Source organism: Hermetia illucens, chromosome 5 (assembly GCF_905115235.1).
Source record: "Hermetia illucens chromosome 5, iHerIll2.2.curated.20191125, whole genome shotgun sequence".
Lineage (NCBI taxonomy): Eukaryota > Metazoa > Arthropoda > Insecta > Diptera > Stratiomyidae > Hermetia > Hermetia illucens.
In genome coordinates, this window is record NC_051853.1 from 89,459,230 (window position 1) to 89,477,673 (window position 18,444).

An 18,444-nucleotide genomic window follows, 5' to 3' on the forward strand; every position below is an offset into this window, starting at 1 on the left:
TACCAATCGAATCAGGATAAAAGAAACTGATATATTGCCCTCTGCACGGGACCATGATTGCTCTCCACATTCTGCATTCCTTTTTCTAAGTATGTAACTAGCGTGTATTATTTTGACCCACCAAAATACTCCATCCGCAAATCTCTCCCCCCTTCACGGTAGCATTATCACAAAGTATTATATAATATAATATATACACATATATTTCATATATCTAGGTAACTCTCGCTGGGTTGCTGTTTCAACCGCACATCCAAAGTGTTTATCTTTGCTCGCCGATACACTTTTGAGCTTCAATTACAGTACCAGTAAATTTAGATCCAGCATTCGAATGCCTCACATTTTCCCATGGGTTTCATTGAGCACATGATCCACGTAGGGGCTCCATAATGAACAATGGGCTTTATAAGCGGTCAAGCAGTAGTATACGTTTTAGGGCGAATAGTGGATTGGTACACACGACGAAACATAAAACCTGAAAACGGGGCCAATTATACGAACCAACCCTCCAGCTTGGGTTTTGTGTACGGCTGATAACCCTACACGGAGTACATCTTGTTATAAAGCCACGAAATTGGTCCCGGACTGGATTGACTACACATCCGATGAGATGCACTGAGGAGGAAACGCTTTCTTGGTGAAGAGCCTCTACACCGTACATTATAGTTGCCTTCCAGCAAATCCTGTGCTCGGTGTCATGCAGACTATTCAATTAGCAGTGTCGCGCGAAATGGTTTTTTGTACCAAATTGACCACGTGCTAATCGAACACCGCCACATCTCAGCCTCGATGCATGTCAGAATATATAGGGGTGCGAATATAGATTCGAATCAATATCTCATTGGCATGATACTCCGACCTCGAATAACAATATCTTCTGACAATCAGGTGGGAGTACTCACTCGAGCTATCCATAACAGAGTCCTCTGTAACACCTATAAGAGGAAATATATGCCTCAGCTAACAGAGGTTCTGAAGATGAAGCAATAACAACTCATCTTCACAACCACATGAAGAATGTTAATATTCGTATGGCCACAACATATTTGACCCGAATCTCAAAAAAGACGAAACGATTGATTCGACGATGAATATAAGGTAGCACCCGGAAAGAAAAAGATTGTATAGCGGCCAATGTTGCACTCTCAAAGAACGCGACGCACTCAGAGACCCCCCGAAGATATGGGTATATCGGAGCGATAGGCTTAGTATTGTGATGAAATGCTCAACAACCAAAATATCGACGAGAGACCAAGAATGGAGGAAATAGTCCATGCAATCCATCGCCTTGAAAAATAGAAATCGCCAGCAGTCGGTGTGAATCAATGCCTAACGATTGACAACGAGACATTATCTGCCCCCACCCCAATAACGAACAGAAGTGGGGAAAAAGGTGAATCCGAAACCAGCGAAAGAGGTATTCTCGGAAGTTAGAAGATAGACAGTGGGAACCATTAAACCACTGAAATCACCCAGAGTATATGACACCTTCCCAGCACTACTTCCGAGAGACCTAGAAATCATCATAGGATCTCTCCTAACAGTAGTAAGGGGCACATAGCCTTAAGATGCATGCATAAGTTGTCTTTGTTCCGAAACTACCATTCATACTTAAAACCGTGGAGAAGGTCATAGGCAACTATATTAGAACTAACCTTCTAATGCGCAATCCATGTCAACACACTTACCGCAGGGGACAGTCAGCCGAAACTGCACAAAGAAAATAACACTGTTTGCATTTCTGGACATCGAAGGAGCGTTCAATAGCACATCGCACACAAAAATACAAGATGCTCTGATCCGCAAGGAAGTGGGAAACACACCGGCCTTCTGGATGGACAGAATGTTAGAGAGTAGGCAAATAGAAGTGCCAATAGGTACAAATTCTATTGTCATGAACACTTGTCCACAAGGTGGGATATTATCAACATTAATGTAGAGCATGTCAGTTGATGAACTCCTAGGAGAACTAACAAAGACTGGAATACAAGTTCAGGGTTACGCTGATGATATATGATAGTTTTAATCTGTGTGGACAAATATGAGGGTACCCTAAGTGATAGAATGCAAACCGGACTGCGAATCACTAGTAACTGATGCAGGAAGATGGGGCTGGGCAGAAATCAAACCAATGCCAACATCGTACCATTCACTAGGAAGCGAAAGTTTGATAACCTGAAAGCCATTACACTACCTGGCATGGAGGTGAAACGAGTAACAGAGGTCAAATATTTGTGAATCACACCAGACCAAAAACGGTTCTGGAAAATATACGTTGAAAATATATGTCCGGAAACCACAAGGGCTGTGATGACTTCTAGGTCCATAGCAGGAAAAAAATGGGAATGCACCTCGAAAATGCTGGATTGGGTATACACCAAAGTAGAAAGGCCAATCATTACCTATTTGGTGGTAATTTGGGCAGACAGAACGGAACTCAAACTTAACAGCCAGGGAGCTACACTAACTTCAAGGACTTGTGGCGCGGCAGGATTCGCGGCATTCGAAATTTATTTCGAATGTTGCGAATGCGAACGAATAGATGGCGCGGATCTGTCCACTTTGCGGAGCACGCCACGGGAGTGGGGGACCGGCGAGAAAAGTGTGCCATGAGTTAGGGGCAGAAAAGAAACAGATGAAGCGAGACTTCTCTTCTGCCTCTAACGTTTTGATTATTAAGTTGCCAACCGCTGACTAAGTCGGTCACATTCATTTTACGTTTCATTTTCATTTGTACAGTTGACTTGTAACCAAACATATCATCTTAAAGTAAAATTTGTATTTCAAATATATATTATAAAAAGTAAGCTCGAAGGTAAATTTAATTACAATCGCCCGAAATACAGGAAACCTTTGCCTTGCTTGAGTGTGTTTTGGTTTCAACGCGCGTATCTGCATTGCACAATTACTGGCACTAGTAGAGCCAACTAAAAAGGCATTCCGGCAGAAGTCTTGAAAATTTTAATCAGTTCAATGCCACGTCGAGTTATCGCGGTTATAAAAGCGAGAGACGGTTCAACAAAATATTGGTTAGTACAGACTGACTTGTGTGTGTATCAGTGGGGCAGTGAGAACTTACCTAACAAGTCCCAGCACTGATGAAGGGAACAAATGGTTCCCGAAATATCGGTATTTGCAAAATAAATATATTTACACCAGCGAAAAAGAAAAAACAAGTTTTTTATTTTTTCAAATAATTAATCGCTGGAAACGCCACATAATTACAGTCAGATTACCAAATGCATTCCTCGAGGTCCATCTGGGAAGAAGAGCGCTTTTCAGAATGTCTGGAAGTGCCAGTAAGACGAGGAGCTGCCCAAATCAAAGGGAAATTGATATTCCTTCTAGGCGGCATCCCCAATTGCTGATACCAAGGGATAACATGAGAGCAACGTTCGATAGGAAGTTTGAACCAAGTTGGGCAAACTAGAAGAGCATTGCATTGACTTCCGGCTTAAACCGGCAACTGGTTACCTGGTACTCTGATGGATTCCTTACAGCAGTGGGAGCAGGCACCGGGCTCATTGGTCTTCCTTGGACATTTTGAACAAATGGGTAACATATGAGCATATTTCATGCGGAAATATACGCCGTAAAGAGATATGCCTCCTTCAACATCGAAAGGAACCATAGGGGGCATAACATTGCTATTCTAACCGGCAGCCAAGTGGTTGTTGAGGCACTTAGGTCCTACCAGGTAAACTCCAAACTGGTATACGAATGTCTTAACAGACTGAACATGCTCGGCTCGCTCAATAAAGTCTCGATACTCTGAGCTCCAAGGCAGATTGGATTAGAAGGCAAGCAACCAGATGACGAACTGGCCAGGGAAAGAGCAGCGAGGCCGCTATTTGGGCGAGAGCCATTCTGTGGAGTCGGAAATGAGCGGGACGCGCCTGATGGGAGATTTGGCAACCCCACACAGGTAACACAACCCCCAATCATCCCGATTGCACATTCCAGCGATGTCTCAAAAACAACCGGATGCCCAAATAAATCCGCGTGATTGGTCGTTTTAGAGCGGGCCGCACACCACATCCTACTCTATGAAATTTAAAGGGGTGGTTGGTCCCTTACTACTTAACTCTCGCAAAACAGTCAGATCTCCTGGTATTCCCTCCGGATGTGGCGGGCAACTTCACTAGTGCAAAATAAAGGACCACTTTCGTTAGCAGCCCAGTGTTCAAGATATCTGCAGTCTAATCAGCACAATAATTTTCTCACCGTCGAGCGACAGTCGCGTTCAGAGAGCCGGCCATGCGAGAAAAACAAACACAATATGCATACAAAGGCAAGCAACCATCAAGTGATGATTTCCCTTGAGCCCGATGACAGCACCTCTCTTGCTTCGTACATCCAGAAAAGCACTCTTAAATCTAATGCTGATCGTCATGTGATCGATTTGACGCATGTTGCCGGTCAGTTCAAACCCAACTGATCTTATGGCAAACTCTGGGCTCGAAAAATTTGGAGGAGTTACAGAAATCCGTAAACCTCTTACCATTGTCGTTACCGTGATCGACTAGCTTTCATACATGCGAAAATCGAATCATAAACCGAAAGTTCAATTCAGCTCCGAGACATGGCAACCGTACCATAAAGAAGATTATAGAGTCCCTTTTAATCGCCTTTTACGTTAACGAAGTGAAATCTGAACCCCTCAATTATGAAATAAGAAATATTGCAAATATTTCCCTTACCTAGGAATTAGCAATCTGGCAAATTGGTCTTAAATTTGTATTGTATCGCCTAAAACTACTTAAATTGTTTTTTGAAAAACCAAACCAGTTTTTTAAGTTATTTTAATTTTAGTTGGTTTAGTCTTTTTAAATCAAACAAAACCTTACTAAAATCGATTCTCCGTCTGTCTGTCCCACGCACTTTTCTCCAAAACGGCTAAACCGATGCGAGCGAAGTTTGATGGATATGTGGCGCGGCAGGATTCGCAGCATTCGAAATTTATTTCGAATGTTGCGAGTGCGAGCAATATAGATGGCGCGGATCTATCCACTTTGCGTAGCACGCTAAGGGAGTGGAAGATCGCAGTAATTATGTTTTTCAGACCTGTCACTGATTTTTAATATTAAGTTTGGAATTGAAAAAAGAACACTGAAGTCTTTTTGATTTGGAAAATAGAATTGGAGTTGAGTTCGCGGAATAGAATTGGAGTTGAGTTCGCTGATTAGAATTAGGACTAATAATATGTAAAACCAGTAATATTAAATGTTCGCTTAAATATTTTAATAAAAATATAAGTAATGTTAATTACTTAATTGGTGACCCCGGAACTCGCACCAACAGCATCAACAACTAAGATCCCGAATTCCCAGAACCTGCAAAATTGAAAAACTCAAGCACATCATCATCCCCATCAACAAATCGCAGTCTGCGCAAGCACAATCGCTCAGCAGGCAGCCGCAACAACCGATTGGAGATAAGTAAGAGTTCCGCAGCCGCAGCCGCCATCGCTGCCGCAGCCACTTTCGCCGCCGCACTCAACTCCACCATCGCCGCAGAGGTCGCAGCCGCAGCCGCCATCGCTGCCGCAGCCACTTTCGCCGCCGCACTCAACTCCACCATCATCGCTGCAACCATCGCTATCGCAGCAGGAGCCGAAGGCTCCGCCACCATCGCCGCCTCCTCAGCAGGTGCCGCCGTTTTAGTTGTTATAAGTTAATTGTATTTCACTCTAAGTCAATATTAAAAGTGAATAATTGTCCACCATCGCCGACATTGGTGAAGTTCTATTAACGACAAAAATTCGTCCGAGCAACACGGCAGAAATAGAACTTCCAAAGACTGAGAAATCCTTCCAAAACATCAGTAGACCGTACGGCAAGCGATTTTCACGCGTTCGCATCTACAGTTGAGTGTGGAGTGCCGTGGTAAACATCACGAAAACGTGTCGCATCTTCACATCCCGAGTCGGAGCAGAGGCAAGAAAAAACGCGAGAAAACCTTCTCTACACAGTGTACTGCGCGACACACGTCGGACCCTCTCCAGAAGTAGATTTTCACGCGACTTCCCGTACGCACGCCCTCCTGCACAACACCTTTCACGCACCGGACTAGTCATCATTGCCACAACGATCAACAACAGCAACAAACGAACGGCCCCAGCACCGCCAACGCCGCAGCTACAGCCGATAAACTCGACCAGCACCGCCGTCGAGGAGTTATATTTAAGTGAAATTATTATTCATTTATATATAATATTTATTTATTTATTCAGTTAAAAAAAATAGTAATAAAAAAATTGAAATCGCTGCAAGAGACGGCGTGCAGGCGTTTAGCATCGCGAGTCCTCCATTCTCATTGGTGGTGTTTTTGGTCTGCGCTGGATAGCGTCCGCTTCGTTTTTTCTCGTTTCGTGCGTGCATTTGTGGGTGCGACCTGCCGTGTCGGTGTAAAGTTCACCGCGTTTCAGTATAAACTCACCGCGTTTACATCTCAATCTCGTACTTCTCTGTAAGAAAAATGTCTTTTGACAATAAAGACACGGCAGGCCCATCGGACCCGCAAGTGACCGCCCTCGCCGTACGCGTTCCTCCGTTTTGGCGGCGGAACCCCGAACTGTGGTTCGTGCATTTGGAAGCACAATTCCAAATGTCCGGCATCACATCGGACGCTACCCGCTTCAACTACGCGGTGGTCGGCCTGGACGAAGAGTCCATACTTCTGGTGTCCGACGTGGTGAAGTCGACATCGTACGTGCAGCTCAAGAGCGAGTTGATCATGCGCCTGTCGGCAAGCGAGTCGGCAAAATTAGACCACTTGCTGGCAGGTTTAACGTTGGGTGATCGAACTCCCAGCCAATTGCTTCGTGAAATGAGGCAATTGGGTGGGAGCAAGATCGGCGACGACCTGATCAAGTCGCTCTGGCTGCGTCGGCTCCCGGAGGGCACCCGGGCGATCCTCGCTTGCGTCTCTGGTTCCTTGGAGGAACTGGCAGCGACGGCCGACCAGGTTCAGGAGGTGTACGTACGCCCAACCTTGGCGGCCGTTCAACCACCGTCGGATGAGGTGGGTGAATTGAGGCGCGAAATTGCTGCTTTAACAGCCAGTATGGCCGAGATGCGGGCGACGTTGGACGCTCAGCGTTCGGGCGCCAGATCGCGAGCACGCTCGCGGTCTGCCATCCGAAAAGGGCGATCAGGTAGCAGGTCGTCAAGACAGTCCACGGACCCAGGGATTTGCTGGTACCACCGCAGATTCGGGGATAAAGCGACAAGATGTACGCTACCGTGTAGATTCTCTCCTACCACAAAAAACTAGGTCCGCGGGGGGTCTTGGCGGCGGCCACCCAGAACGCAGCACCACGTCGCCTAACTATTTTCGACCCCCTCAGCAGGCGCAACTACCTCGTCGACACGGGTGCGGAGGTTTCGGTCCTTCCCGTACCCCAGCATCATCAACTTTTCCCTCAACCGCTCAAACTTGCGGCAGCAAATTCCTCCCGCATAAACACGTACGGGTATAGGCAAGTGGACGTGAGTCTTGGCTTGCGTAGGACGTTTTCGTGGCGTTTCATCCTGGCGGATGTCAGCTTCCCCATACTAGGCGCAGACTTCCTGTGTCACTATGGATTGCTGGTGGACTTGCAAAACAAGTCTCTTATAGATTCCACGACCAAACTTAATTCGTCGGGACATATGGTATCTCACCCAGGCAATAATCTTTCCGTTCTTTTAGAAGACATTACCGACTCTCGTGTTCGGGCACTTCTCCAAAAGTTCAGCCAGATTACTACCAACTGTAGTCTCTCCAAACCAGTGAAGCACAATGTGCAGCACCACATTATCACTACTGGTTCCCCGATCTTCTCGAAGGTGCGTCCTCTACCATCTCAGAAGCTGGCAATTGCACGGAAAGAGTTTGAACAACTCGTTCAACAGGGTATCTGCAGGCCCTCAAACAGCTGTTGGTCTTCCCCACTGCATATGGTCCCTAAGCCAAACGGCGAATGGCGCCCATGTGGGGATTACAGAAGGCTAAATGCACAGACTGTTCCTGACCGATATCCAATTCCACTCATCCACGACTTTGCGCATCACCTCGCGAATTGCCGCATCTTTTCGACCTTGGACTTAACCAAGGCTTATCACCAAATTCCAGTAGCTCCTGAAGACATTCCAAAGACGGCAATATGCACACCCTTTGGACTCTTCGAGTTCACCCGAATGACTTTCGGATTGTGCAACGCGGCGCAAACCTTTCAAAGGTTCATTCACTCAGTCCTGCGAAACCTCGAATTCTGTTTCGTATATTTGGATGATGTTTTGGTCGCTTCTTCCACTGAGTCTGAGCACTTAGCCCATCTCGAGTGCATTTTTCAACGTCTCCTTGAGGCCGGTTTAGTCCTAAACGTTGAGAAATGCAAATTCCTTCAACAACAGGTGAGATTCCTCGGCCATTTCATTTCCCCTGAAGGAATACAGCCCGACCCAGACAAGGTGCAAGCGATAACAAGCTTCCCGCGTCCAAAGACAGTGAGGGAGTTGAGGAGGTTCTTGGGCATGCTAAACTTCTACCGTCGTTTCCTGCCCAAGGCCGCCCATCTCCAGTCCATTTTGAACGCGTACTTGTCTGGCCCCAAAACTAAGGACACACGAGAGATCGTGTGGTCTGAAGAGGCTATCTGCGCGTTTGACAAATATCGTCAACAACTGGCTGACGCTACGCTCTTGGCATTCCCTCTGCAAGATGCACCCCTAGCCGTTTTTGTTGATGCCTCTGACATCGCAGTAGGTGCTGCCCTTCACCAAAAGGTGGACCAAGTTTGGCAGCCGTTGAGCTTCTTCTCGAAGCAGTTGAATCCCGCTCAACGGAACTACAGCACCTACGATCGCGAACTGCTCGCCGCATACCTGTCCATCAAATACTTCCGTTTCTCCCTAGAGGGCCGGCCGTTCACAGTGTTCACGGACCATAAGCCTCTCACGTTCGCTTTGAAACAGAAGCCCGACAAAGCGTCCCCTCGTCAGCTTCGACACCTGAGCTTCATAAGCCAGTTTACGTCGGACATCCAGCACGTGTCCGGGAAGGACAACATTGTTGCTGACGCTTTGTCTCGTGTCTCCGAAGTTAACATCCCCGCCTCACTCGATTTCTCGGCTATTGCCAAGGCGCAAGTGGATGACGCAGCACTTCAGAGCCTCAAGTCCAACCCCAAATACAAATTTCGGGAGTTGCCCATCTTCGGCTCAAACCTCTCGCTCTGCTGCGAAGACTCGGAAAAGGGACCTCGGCCATACATTCCGGCCACATTTCGCAAGGAAGTGTTCCACGCAGTTCACGACTTGGCGCACCCCGGCATCAGGACAACAAACCGGTTAGTCACCGGAAAATACTTCTGGCCCTCCATGAACAAGGATATCAATTCCTGGGCCAGAGAGTGCATCGCATGCCAAAAGTGTAAAGTCTCCAGGCATGTTAGGAAAGAAGTGGGCTCATTCCCCCGCACTACCAAGCGTTTCCACACCATACACCTCGACATAATAGGGCCTTTGCGAGACTCGCACAGTTATAAGTATTGCCTCACAATCATCGACAGGTTCACGCGGTGGCCTGAGGCAATACCTCTGAAAGACATTACGGCGCAATCATGTGCTGAAGCCCTCTGTCGAGAGTGGATACCTCGCTTTGGCGTCCCTGCAGTGGTCATCACTGACCAGGGAATGCAATTTGAGTCCACCCTTTTCTCCGAGTTAGGCAAACTCCTTGGTTTTAAACGCCAGCGGACTACGGCATACCACCCACAATCCAATGGGATGTTGGAACGTTGGCACCGGACGCTGAAAGCCGCCATTATGGCACGCGACGACCCGTCCTGGACGCAAGTCTTGCCTCTCGTCCTACTCGGCCTTCGTACAACCCGCCGAGAGGAATTTGCTGCCAGCCCCGCGGAGCTGGTTTACGGGGAGAACCCAAGACTCCCAAGCGATCCGGTCTTCGACAAGAGATCGGGTCTCACGGAGTCGGGGTTGGTGCGTCTGCTGAGGGACAATCTCCGGCGCATCAAGGCGCCACCACCAACTCGACACTCGTCCATACCTGCTTGTTCGCCCAAGGAACTGGACACATGCACGCATGTGCTGATCAGAACGGATGCCGTCCGGAAGCCGCTGCAGCCTCCATATGAGGGCCCGTACCGCGTTCTCGAGCGGGGAGAACATTTCTTCCAGCTCGAGATCGGTGGTCACAAAAAGGCGGTCTCTTTGTCCAGGCTGAAACCCGCGTGCGCCCCGAAGCAACGTCGTGTCCGCTTTGCGGATTAACGGCGAACGAAGTTCGGGGATCAGTCGCTGAAACCCCTAGGTTTCATCTGGGGGCGGAGTGATGTGGCGCGGCAGGATTCGCAGCATTCGAAATTTATTTCGAATGTTGCGAGTGCGAGCAATATAGATGGCGCGGATCTATCCACTTTGCGTAGCACGCTAAGGGAGTGGAAGATCGCAGTAATTATGTTTTTCAGACCTGTCACTGATTTTTAATATTAAGTTTGGAATTGAAAAAAGAACACTGAAGTCTTTTTGATTTGGAAAATAGAATTGGAGTTGAGTTCGCGGAATAGAATTGGAGTTGAGTTCGCGGAATAGAATTGGAGTTGAGTTCGCTGATTAGAATTAGGACTAATAATATGTAAAACCAGTAATATTAAATGTTCGCTTAAATATTTTAATAAAAATATAAGTAATGTTAATTACTTAAGATATATGGAAACTATAACTCAAATTTACATAAAGTGTAAAGAGGGCTCTCCATTATTATTAGTCTGTAAAGTGGAAGTCGCCCCGCGTGTTCTTTAAGGACGCGGTGTATTGTGCTCCTTTTAATTAGTATAGTGTACCTATTAATCACAGTATCTCAAGCAAGGCTCTAACCGTTCGAAATTTTAGTATATTCCCTATTTCCAGATCTTTCAATTTTTCATCTGGTATTAAGTGTTCTCCCAGATGTCTCGACCTACTTTGCACAAGTGCCGGACACTGTCCCAGCACGTGTATAGAGGTTTCATCACACTCCTCACAGAACCTGCAGGCAGTGTCCGTAGATATCCCTAGTTTCCCTAGCTTATAGTTTAGCCAACAGTGACCAGTAAGAATTCCCACTATGATTCGGAGGTTCTTTTTGGTGAGGTTTAAGCAATACTTTGTGCGCATGGGTTCGTATCCCATAATAAGCATCCCGGACTGCTCCATACCTGGTAGGCCCGCCCAGTATAGTTCCCTTAACCGTTCCTCTTTATTTCTTAGGGTCATAGCCATGAAACCGTTTCCGATTCGGGGTTCTGGCCTTCTTGGCTAGTTTGTCCGCTTCCCCGTTGCCTTTCAACCCAGCATGACCTGGAACCCAAAGTATCCAGACCTTGTTGGACGAGTCGAGTGTATTCAGTCTCTCCAGGCATTCCCACACCAATTTAGAGTTCACCTGGTTGGCCCTAAGTGCCTGTAGTTCCTTTGGAGATTAAAGGAGGCACATTTGTCTATGGTGTATATTTCCACCTGAAATATGCTACCGTACCTGCCCATTGGCTCAAAGTACATTTTCCTTGGACCAATGACACCGGCACCCGCTCCCTCTGCTGTGAGGCATCCGTCAGTGTACAAAATAATCAGTTGCTGGTTTAAGCCGAATGTCGCAGCCACGCTCTCCCAGTCTGCCTTGTTACTCCAACCTGTTTCAAACTTTTCATCAAAGTGAAACCTCGTTGTCATGTTATCCCTTGTTATCAGTAATTCGGAATACCGCTCCCCGTCTCACTCACACTACCGACCATCCTGAAAATTGTCCTCCTTGCCTAAATCTGTATGTGCAAATGGAGAGGGGTTAATACCAGAAGGACCTCCAGGGATGCCGTTGGACATGTCCTCATTACCCCACTGATACACACGCAAGTCTGCCTTTGGAGCTTATGTAATTCTCTGGCTTGTGTTCTGAATTCGGTTCTTTCTTTCTGCCCAGATTACCGCTCCATAGGTAATCATTGGCCTCACTATTGCAATACATATTCAAAGTAGTATCTTCCCTATATATGCAAAGGTGGGATGTTAATTTTCTTTTACTGAATGTAGTCAAACGACATTAGTTTTGGCATGAATTGTAAAGTGCACGAGCAAGAAGTCAAAATGTGTACACTAATGAGACAGGACTCATTTTCGAAAACTATCCAACCTAAAAATCTGAAAAAAAATCAGGGGTGAGTATTTATATGAAATCTAGGCCTCAAAATATGTCACATTCTGATATCTGCTCAAATAAACTTACTAATAGTATATTACCAACATTTAGAAATTGAAACCTCCCTTAAGTTCAAACTAGGGATACTCAATTTTTGCACCTGAATAGAGGACAGTATCGTACATACGCATGTCATCATGGAAATCCGACTATTAGTGTCAAAGTTATAACAGTTCAAACTTATCAATTTCACGTGAATTTACTGCATCTTAAGCCATGGAAATAAGATGCTGACTTCACAATTAACGGCAAATCATGTTCAGTTGGCGACCCTATAAGAGGTATAATATTTTCATGAATTCCTACACAGTATGCAGTATTTGATCATAAAAAGTATTATTTGATAGTGCTTTCAAATCCCGGCGTCTGATTCCCTTCTAGTCGGCCTGAAGTTAAAAAGTTTGTAGTTGATCCCTCTCAAATGAAAATGGAGAATAAAAAACACCCATCATTTTCTGCTAATAATTTAATAATATATTAAATTTATTTTCCACATTTCAAATGAAATACATAACCACAATCGTATGCAGTTCCTACATTAAAATTAAACTTACAACAGAAAACATCACACTTTTTTTCTTCTCCCCTATAAGGAAACTAATACAGATATCCTAAGACTACTAGCACTGACCCAATCAGAAGGGACAGTGTAACTGTGACTTCTGCTGCTCCATCTGTACGTCCCTCGTATGGTCCAATGCCTGCTGCGTAAGCCATCAAGTAGGGGATGTTGTTTTGCTCGAAATTACCATCGAACAAATGTGAATGAGGTCCGGATGCAAAAATACCGACATCATCTCCTCCATGAGTTTCGGAGTCCAATGGCACCGTAGCTGGGTATAAATAATCTGCATCTGTGAAATCGTCGTTGGTGATATCGCGTCGACCACCGCCAGTCTCCTTGTAGGTGTTATCGAATCCTGGACCATTAGCATAAGAAATGGATGTATAGGGAATGCCGTCTGTTCCCGAGTCCCCAGAAAGTCCCAAGATATTCGATCCTCTCATCTAAATTAGGTCAAAGTATTTTTGTTTATAACAGAGCTCCGAATCATGTAACAAATTGACTGAAGTCCTAATTTCTTCCAGTCGGAAAAAAGAAAGAATATAGGGAAAACCTACCGGATAACCATTGATGGTGAGAGTGTGCGCATGATCAGAAGTTACGACAATAAGAGTATCCTCCTCGGAAGTCATATCTCTTGCCCTTTGAAGTGCCTTGGCAAACTCCTCCGTGTCTTCAAGTGACTTCCTAGCCTTCGTATCATGATGTGCCATATCAATACGTGCTCCTTCCACGAATAAGAAGAAACCATTTTCACTCTTTTGCAACATTTTGATTGCGACCTCAGTCATTTCGGTAAGAGTTGGTTCGATTTTATCGCGTCCCTCTCGCTTCAGATCTCCATGGAAGGAGCAATGTCCCTCATTGAATAACCCCAACAAATAGTCGGTTTTCTCTGGGTCCACTGCCAGAAGTTCATCGCGATTCCATGCGTATGTCGCATTACCCATGGACTTGTGATTGCTTAACCACTTTTCAACAAGATTTTGGCCATCACCTCTCCACCCAGCTAATCCTTCTCCGTCCTTCATGGACGCGTCCAAAAACTCACCGCGTCCACCTCCAAGTACAACTTTCATATTTTTTCCGGTTTCCCAAAAAACGAGCTGCTGAGCAATGTCAGTATTTTTTGTCGAATCGCAACCATTACCTCGGATTTTTTCATCATTTTCCCAATCTCGGTTGGCTGTATGTGCATACAGACCAGCGGGCGAAGCGTGCGTTACTCGCGCTGTCGTAACTAATCCAGTGTCCTTTCCGGCATCCTGAGCCCACTTCGCTATGCTTGGAGTGAAGTTGGTTTCATCCAATCCCTGTTCGCAGTTGTATCTTTCGACTTTCGCATTGACTCCAATTGTTCCGTAATTCCCTTTCACTCCACAAAGGTAGGCGGTGGCGGTGCATGCTGAATCTGCGACTTGTTTATTAACGCAGTAAGTTTTCGATAGTCCTATATGTGGGAATTTCTCGAAAGAGATTTGCGTGGCTTCGTCACCAATGAGCGACCTTGTAGCAGCAACGGTATGCAAGGACATTCCGTCTCCCAAGAACATTATAATATTCTTTGCCTTATTATTATTCAATTTCTGTCTGAGCTTGGAGGCGATAGTAGCTTGTGCGCTGTTGTGCCAAAAGTCACTGTTAAGTTCGAGACCTGCCGCTCTGGATTGCGGCAGAGAAGGCAAGTCCGGATGGATTTTCTTTTCATTATCTGTAGGTGTAAATTATGACTTTTGTGTTTATTGGACTCACGACACATCAACCTTTTGATAGAACAAAAGGAACTGCAAACCACTCACCATTAACTCTACTAGAAACTTGAGCAACCGTTACAGATACTACCACGGCCAACAGGATATACTTCGGCCCCATCATCTTGTCAACTCCGTACTGACCACGCCTGATCGCTGGACACAACTAAAGTTTCTGGGGTTGAACTTGGACTCCTAAATAACACAAATGTGGGGATTGGCATCTAATCTAATCAACAAGGTCTGTCTTTCGCCATTCGAGATTTGAAATTGGCATAAAAGAATTAGTAAAATTTACCGAAGATAAGCACATTGTTGGAGAAACAAGTGTGTATGGATTTCGTGTCATCTAAGTTCCAGCAACTTAAAACGCTTCTTAAATCTTGATGGAGTCGCAGTAATTATAGCTTATCGGTTTGACGTTGTTCAGGCTGCCCTTATCACTATGGCTTTTATTTTGATATTTATAACTAACCGTTTAAAGTGGAATTGATATCTACTTCATTATTTCAGATCGCATAATGCAAACTTCAACTCAAATTCATGGCAGAGCACGGCCAGACCACTCATCATAATCGCTTCTTCTCTGTGAGCTGAAAAATGAGTCTAGACCAAAAAGCAACCTTTTTAAGGTTTTATGTAAAACAAAACCTTATTAAAATCAATTCAATGTCCGTCTGTCTTTCTCTGTAAGGGGGTGGAAATCTTCAAAAGATAGTGACATGGATGCGCTAGTTCGTGAGGTTTCTGCCCACTAAAACCCTCCCCCCGGTATTACATCAGGAAGTGCAGTTAGCTTACTTCAGCTAAGTCTCTTTTCTTCTATGCGTGGCGTACGTAACAGCGTCGTCCTTGGTCCCTAACTATTGACAGTACCCTCCATTGCCGATTAGAAACTGGGCGGAATTCCAATGGATCTCCGCATGCTTTCCCTCCAGCCACTCTCTGATGGTAGGGATCAACCTGTGTGTTCAACAAACCTTTTGTGAGTTGATTTATCGCTGTTGTCATTTAATTATAGACCTCTCGTTTTCGGATTTTTTCCTTTCCAATAAAGGAGAGATGGCCTTGATGGTATACAGTCCCTGGCCATATTATTAGATGCACTGCAGATTCTATACCAAATATTAATTATCGGATGTTTTTCAGCTTTAAAATTTATTAATTTATGTAATTTGTAAGTATAATATACTTAGTTATCTAATTTTTAACAAAAAAAACGTCATGTTTTTAGAAAAAATATGTATTTATTAACTGCTAAACAACAAAGGGTAGTATAGGTCCCAGGGCGAAACGTGGATTGGTACCCACGATGGAGCATAAAACCTGGGAAATGCCTGCTGAACCAACACCAACAGCTCTACTGCCAAACCTTATCTCCACCTCCACGTGATGACCGCTGGGAGCTCTTTCTTAACGAAAAGCTGCAGACGGAGAAGGATGAAGGCGAGTCTCTCGCGCCTAAAAACGGGACAAATTGTACCAACTGATCCTCTAGGTTGGGGGTTGGGTAGGGCTGACAACCTTACACGGAAAACAACTTGTTAAGAAGCTACAACAGGAGCCTCGGATTGGACGGATTACACACCAACGAACTCGACAACGACAACGGAATAACGATTCGGGCATTTTCTCATGGAACGTGCGCTTCCTGTACAGAGATGAAGCTACTGAGCAGCTAGCCGATACCCTGTCCCAATATTGGGCTTAACAGCATTACAGGAGATGCGTTGGACAGGGACCGGCTTCCTGGAGAAGAGCCGCTACACCATATATTATAGTGCCCATCCAGTAAACCATGTGCTCGGAGTAGGTTTCTTAGTCAGTCAAAAAATGAAACTTGCTGTTATCGGCTTTGAAAACATAAGCGAACGGCTGTGCACTCTGTTCCTGCGAGGCAAGTTTAGAAATATAAGCCTCATTAACGTTCACGCCCCTATAGAGGAGATTGTAGCGTCGGAGAAGGATACCTTCTACGAGACAGTAGAACGAACCCTCGAAGCCTGTCCCAGATATGACATCAAAATCATACTTGGGGATTTTAACAGCCAAGTAGGGACGGAGCCCATATTCAGGCGATACGCTGGCTCCCATAGATTACACGAAAATACAAATGATAACGGACTGCGGATGTTGGAAGTACCTGGTTTGCGCGGAAAGCGGTCCACAAACATACGTGGGCCTCTCCAGACGGGACCACTTTCAACCAAATTGACCACGTGTTGATCGAACGCCGCCACCTCTCAGCCTTGATGAATGTCAGAACATATAGGGGGGCCAATATAGACTCGGATCACTATCTCGTTGGCATGGTGCTCCGAGCTCGAATAACAACACCACCCAGAATTCCCTCTGACAATCACGTGAGAGTTAACACTGAAGCCATCCACAATACAGCTCTCCGCGACACCTATAAGAGGGAAATGGATGCCGCAATAACCGCAGTCAACAGAGGACCTGGAGATGAAGCATTAACAAATGATCTTCACAGCCACCTGAAGAACGTTATCATTGATACGGCTACAAACATACTTGGCCCCAACCGAAAGAAAAGTCGGAACGGCTGGTTTGACGAAGAATGTAAGCTAGCAACGGAACGGAAGAATGCCGCATACCGAGTAATGTTGCATTCTCAAAGAACGCGGGCACGCGCAGAGACTTATCACGAACTCCGTCGAGCGGAGAAGCGACTTCACAGACGGAAAAAGGAAGCCTGGGAGAACCAGCAAGTCTGTGAACTATAAAAGTACAGGGAGCAATTGCACCAGGCGCGCAAGTTTTACCAACAAGTCAGCTGGATGAAGCCTTATACACCTCGATGCTCTTCCTGCCGAGACAAAGAAGGAAATGTGATTTCCGACAGAATGGGCATATTGGAGCGATGGGTTGAGTACTTTGATGAGCTACTGAACAACCAAAACATGGACGCCAACTGAAGACGACGGACAAATACTGCCACCACAAAGTATAGGAGAAACAGTCCGTGCAATTCATCGGCTAAAAAATCATAAGTCGCCAGGAGGCGATGGAATTACAGCCGAACTGGTTAAATACGGGGGCGGCCAATTACACCAAGTGGCTCATCAACTTGTGCTCAAGGTATGGGACAGCGAATCAATGCTTGACGATTGGCAACGAGGCATTATCGGTCTCATACATAAAAAGGGAGATATCACACAGTGCAGCAATTATAGAGGTATCACGTTGCTAAGTACCAACTATAAAATATTCTCCACTATCTTGCTAGGTAGGATAGCCTCATACGCCCATAACATCATTGCCCATACCAAAGAGACTTCACTCCAGGCAAATCAGCAACAGATCAGATTTTCTCTCTGCGGCAAGCGATGGAAAAACTGTTGGAATATGGACAACAGTTGCACCATCTATTCATCGACTTTAAAGCCGTCTATGCTATCATAGCCAGGGTAAAACTGTACACGGCCATGAGAGAATTCGGTATCCCAACGAAATTAATAAGACTAACTAGGCTGACCCTGACCAATGTGCGAGGCCAGATAAAAGCAGCAGGATCACTCTCAAGACCATTCGACATCAACAACGGTCTACGACAAGGGGATACCCTATCATGCGTCCTCTTTAACCTGGCCCTGGAGAAAGTGATCCATGATGCTGAGGTAAATGCAAGAGGTACGATCCTCTTTAAGTACACCCAACTACTGGCCTATGCTGACGATATCGACATCATGGGAACAACCACCCGAGACGTTCAAACTGCCTTCATCCAGATCGAGCGGGCGGCTATCGGGGCGAGATCTTGGGCTGCACATCAGTGAAGGCAGGACAAAGTATATGGCGGCAACGTCAGCACCGAAAACCAACCAACCAACAACATCAAACCGCACTGGTCAAACGGGAAGAATAATT

The 18,444-nt window shown here is 45.7% G+C and overlaps 1 protein-coding gene across 1 annotated transcript; it reads right to left on the reverse strand.

Moving 5' to 3' along the window:
• Positions 1 to 12,798: 12,798 nt before the first annotated feature.
• Positions 12,799 to 14,765, reverse strand: LOC119657702 (membrane-bound alkaline phosphatase-like). The gene is made up of 3 exons (XM_038064744.1): positions 14,605 to 14,765; positions 13,363 to 14,516; positions 12,799 to 13,248 (listed from the first exon to the last, which is right to left on the reverse strand). The coding sequence occupies exons 1-3, from the start codon at positions 14,678 to 14,680 to the stop codon at positions 12,838 to 12,840; spliced, it is 1,641 nt and encodes a 546-aa protein (XP_037920672.1). The 5' UTR covers positions 14,681 to 14,765; the 3' UTR covers positions 12,799 to 12,837.
• Between the last annotated feature and the right edge of the window lie 3,679 nt (positions 14,766 to 18,444).

Excerpts from the sequence above, each read along its gene's own strand:
- LOC119657702 (XM_038064744.1), bottom strand. The coding sequence starts at position 14,680 with ATGATGGGGCCGAAGTATATCCTGTTGGCCGTGGTAGTATCTGTAACG. Across the intron at positions 14,517-14,604 it reads AGTTTCTAGTAGAGTTAATG|ATAATGAAAAGAAAATCCAT; the intron begins GTGAGTGGTTTG and ends TTACACCTACAG. Across the intron at positions 13,249-13,362 it reads TCACCATCAATGGTTATCCG|ATGAGAGGATCGAATATCTT; the intron begins GTAGGTTTTCCC and ends GACCTAATTTAG.